This window comes from Limulus polyphemus, unplaced genomic scaffold, assembly GCF_000517525.1.
Source record: "Limulus polyphemus unplaced genomic scaffold, Limulus_polyphemus-2.1.2 Scaffold1646, whole genome shotgun sequence".
NCBI classification, from domain to species: domain Eukaryota; kingdom Metazoa; phylum Arthropoda; class Merostomata; order Xiphosura; family Limulidae; genus Limulus; species Limulus polyphemus.
Genome location: NW_013667256.1, coordinates 109,844 through 114,310, shown reverse-complemented (window position 1 = coordinate 114,310; position 4,467 = coordinate 109,844). Strand labels below are relative to the sequence as shown.

General features: G+C 30.7%; 1 protein-coding gene across 8 annotated transcripts in view; it reads right to left on the bottom strand.

Moving 5' to 3' along the window:
• LOC106464418 (dynamin-1-like) overlaps positions 1 to 4,467 on the bottom strand; it is a 58,796-nt gene that overhangs the window by 8,750 nt on the left and 45,579 nt on the right. For 6 of the 8 annotated variants that reach the window (XR_002611742.1, XR_002611741.1, XM_022392128.1 and 3 more), the window contains exons 15-16: positions 1,803 to 2,088; positions 1,440 to 1,496 (exon numbers count right to left, since the gene is read on the bottom strand). Coding sequence is in view for 6 of the 8 variants with exons in the window: in XM_022392128.1 (XP_022247836.1) it covers positions 1,440 to 1,496; positions 1,803 to 2,088 (343 nt within the window). In the remaining 2 variants the exon portion in view is untranslated. The remainder of the gene's footprint in view (positions 1 to 1,439; positions 1,497 to 1,802; positions 2,089 to 4,467) is intronic. The other 2 variants (XM_022392130.1, XM_022392133.1) reach the window with 1 other exon arrangement.

Below are 4,467 nucleotides of genomic sequence, written 5' to 3'. Positions count from 1 at the left end.
CCTACTTTTTATACTAACGGTACTAGTGAACTACATTTTTATTTATTTAAACAATGTACTTAAAAACATAAAATAATAACAAGCACACAAAGCAGGGAATGTCCTATAACTATCATAATGTATCTGACTTTCTAACTATAACATAAGCACATTTAAATGTTATATTAAGCTTGTTGATATGACCACAGCAAGAGAAGCTTTCAAACTGAAGAAGAAATAGACAATACTCTGTACTGAAAACAATGTATTACAACACATCATATGATTGATTAAAAGTTTGGATTTTTATTGGTTATAAATAAGATAGTATAAAACATCAGAGAGAGAGAGAGCTATTGATAATTTGTGAAAATAGAGGATGTGACAGGTGGGCGTGGCAAATGGGTCTGATTTTTTAGTTTATGGCTCTGTAAATAAACAAGACTGAATGCTATAAAAATTATGCTTTGCCTGAGTAATATTTATATTACAATGAGTAATCTATGTTTAATTCCATACTTCTCAGATGGGTAGTAAATAAATTAGAGAAGAGGGAAGACATTGAGAACAAATGTCACAATTCTTGTACTATGGGAAATTAAGGATTTTTTAAAATATTTCTTTATAAAATTAAGAGCTTAAAACTGATATAATTTTAAAATTTGATTTATTAACTACATTTTTATGCCAGATTTATTTGTATACAATGATAATAAAGCAGTTTAATTAAATTTTGAATTTAGCTCTAAAAAAGTTGCGACATGCACACTTTGACCAGCTCGTAGTGAGAGGGTTAAATTAAAATAATGAAAGAAGTAAAATAAAGCAAATTCCTATGGTGTAACACAGTACATCTGGTAAAACAAAGCACAACAGAAATGGTTAAAATCATGTTTCAATGCAGATGTCTTTTATCACATTATTTTTAATCACCACTTTCAAATCTGTCTGGTAGTGGCTTGGAACACACAAAAGGATTAATATCAAATGTTTTCATATGACTGATTTCAAGACTATAAACAATTATACAAGAGAAATGTGATAAGAAAGTTTTTGTTTGGTCTCAAGCAGTGATTCCCAAACTTTTTTTACTTATGACACACTAACCCACTTACCTTGATTTGTGCAAAATACCCATTTCTATATGCAATAGATATATATATCTTTTGTTCTTAATTATTTATAATTTGGTGAAGTCTTGCAACACCCCTAGCAACTTGCCATGACACACAATTTGGAAAAAACTGGTCTAAAGACTATACAATTTACTCAAAAAGTAACATGTATAAAACCTGAAAAATGTAGAGCTAAAAAAAAATATATATATATATATATTGTAATGCCAAAATGTGCGTGTATGCATGCTGTCAGGCATGTAAATAAAGAATTGTTGATACATCTTTACATATTTTTTCATAGGATATAAAAACATAGGTTGTTCCTAAAAATACAGGTTTTACCTGATCACATGATGCGTAAAGGCTTGGAAGCAGATCACTGTAGATGAAGTCTTTTGCCTATCAGGAAAAAAAAATTTCTATAGTCAGTACTTTCCTAACAACAGAAATGCACAAAAAGAATGACGTGTTGAATAACTAATGTTTCTCAAAACTATGAAGAAGAAATTGTCATTTGCTCTAGAAAACAGTAAAGTTTAATACATTTTCAATCTCATATAGTATGTTTGTAAATATCATAATAAATTTATAAGATTATCTTGGTACAGTTATAACACATGTACAAAGTTAAAGCAAAAATGAAATGAAACATTCAAATTCCCAGTTACAAAGATTACTTAATCCTAAACGAAATAACAAACTTACACTATTAATTGTTAAATGCATGATAATCTTAGGCACAAGGTCCCTGAAAGTTTTGGTTACAATTTTCATGTAAGAATCCACCAGGTTTCTGATTGTTTCAACTTGACGCTCTAACTGAGGGTCTATAGATTGGCCTGAACTTTCAGACTCTCCATCTCCATTTACTGACCCTGATGATCTGTCTGGATATACACCTGCTCTGAGAAATGATGCCTTCCAACTGTCCACTTCTTCTTGACCCTCACATGATAGCTCCAACTGTTTGTAATCTTTATAGACATTCCTACTGGGACAAAATGATATGTTAAATCATTCATCAGTCATGCAATTCAGTTATTCTAAAGTATTCTCTTCTCAAGGTGTTAACCCTTCCACAACAGGTTCGGTATAAAATAAACAAGTTCTTATACACATTTGCACATGTTAAGTATTTATACTATAATGTTTAATGGTGTGTGTGTATCTTTGCAAAATTTAGGAGACTTTTAGTAATGATTACAAGTCTTTTGTACACAAAAAATCAGTTTTAATGATGTAATTTTACTAAAGATTTGTTTGTGAAAATATTGAGTCTGTTTCATTACTAGCCCAAGAGTTATTTTCATGTTATGATTAAAAAACTATTCTTTGTCCCAAAAATCTTAAATATTATTTGCATGATCTCTAAAACATTTTGAATACATTTCAAACGTTTGTTTTTAGTAAAACTTTATATTTTGTCTATTATTTTCTCTACCCTATCCTAATTATATGGGATCTGTCAATTTGACCAACCTTGTAACCATGTTAAAAAATTTGGAAATAAATATAAATTATGCTTTTTTCATTCTAGAATGACTACAAATTATAAAATGAAATCGCAAATGTTTAGTCTAAATAGCTTAAATTTCATAACATTATACATTTATATATATTTATTATACTGACCTTCCAGTTGTGCCTGGCTAACATTAAAGAAGTTGCAATGATGCAACATATATGCACTCATGCTCCGGTATCCAAGAATATAGAACTGGTCTTTACAAAGTGACCTGTCTTGGCTGTGTTTTAATGGACTAGTATTTTGTAAATACATTATTACTATTTGCAAATAAGTTCTTAATTTTCAGTTATTTTTCTTAAAACAAAACAGAAAATAAATAAGTATAGCAAACAATTATCTCTTCTAGTTACTAACTTTATAGTTGTTTGCTGCTTGCCATAGGTTGCTAAACTCTATAACAAATTTCACACATGGAGGATGTGAAACAAAATAATTTTGTTTAGAGTTTATATATACATTTGAAACAACCAAAACTCATAAATTACTATATCAATACCATAGAATTCCACTATAATTTATCAAACATAGTAACTAAGCTGTATTTGGGTCTAAAAAAATATGAAATTTGAAGCTCACTAAAGACTCATCTTACCAGAATGAAGATTTATATAGAAAGAATGTAATGACGTCATAACACTTTAAAATAGCTGAGAAGAGCCAATAGAAGGACATTCTGAGTTTTTGTTTGGTTATTCACATGTTATATACAGAAGTAAGTGTATATAAGAACCATTTCCAAAAATGGAAAGAGGTGAGCAGAACCACTGTGTTGGATTCAGTACATGAGCAATAACTCAGCAAAGAGAAAAGAGAGGTTCTTATTTTATATTCTTGCTTGTTAACATCAGTAATTTGAGTTCCCAAATCGTATGAAACTACAGACTTTGTATTTTGACATCACAAACATCAATGTTTTTTTGATATTTACTTTTAATTAAAGAAATCAAATAATGTATAAATACTAAACTTTGAAATATAATCTACAGTTTGGTACCAAACTTACTGACATAAATTAATAAAATAGTAGTTCAATAAAATTTTGAACATACACGATGACATGGCCTTTCGACCTGTGACGATAGAGTTAAAGCCTATACATAAACAGTTTGTTTAGTAATCTTTACATGTTTACATCAACAAATTATTAATCAGCCATTACTGCTCCACAAAAATGAACTATTCATCATTTTTTACCTAAAGTTAACATTTTTTAATCTAAAAAATGTATTTCCAAAAGATACCTCCACACACAGAACAGCTATTTCCCTAATGCATCTGCCTATGTGATTTGCATGCCAGTAGCCTTGACCTAACTCCCACCTAAGATTCACATTTTTAATGTGAACTGCTCTGATTAATGATGACATCATCTTGCAACAAAAGCCCTCCACCAATAGGAGGGTAACACAACTCCAGGTGCAGTAACTCCTCTTGAGCACTTGCACTCAAAATAACTTTATTCTTAGACAAGGTAAGAATAAAGTGCACCAGAATTGGGGAGGTCAAATTGGAATGTGTGAAGAGGTATCTATCAGAAATACATTTTCAAATCAGGAAAATGTTAACTTCCAATATTATATTTCACCTCCAAACACAAAGAATAGCTAGAATCCCATATTGAATTGGTGGAAGGGCTGGTGCAAATTTAAACCTAGATGAGCTCTCCTCAGAAAACCTCCAAAGGAAGCCCATGGAGTGTGACACCTGATGACAGAAGCTCCATAGGTGTACACCCGTGGAAGACCACATCTCATCTTGACCAGGGTACAGAGATGAAAGTGTCCCTTTCCTAAAAATCATTGAAGCCAAGTAAGGGGGGTCCGGCACCCAAAATCCTGCATT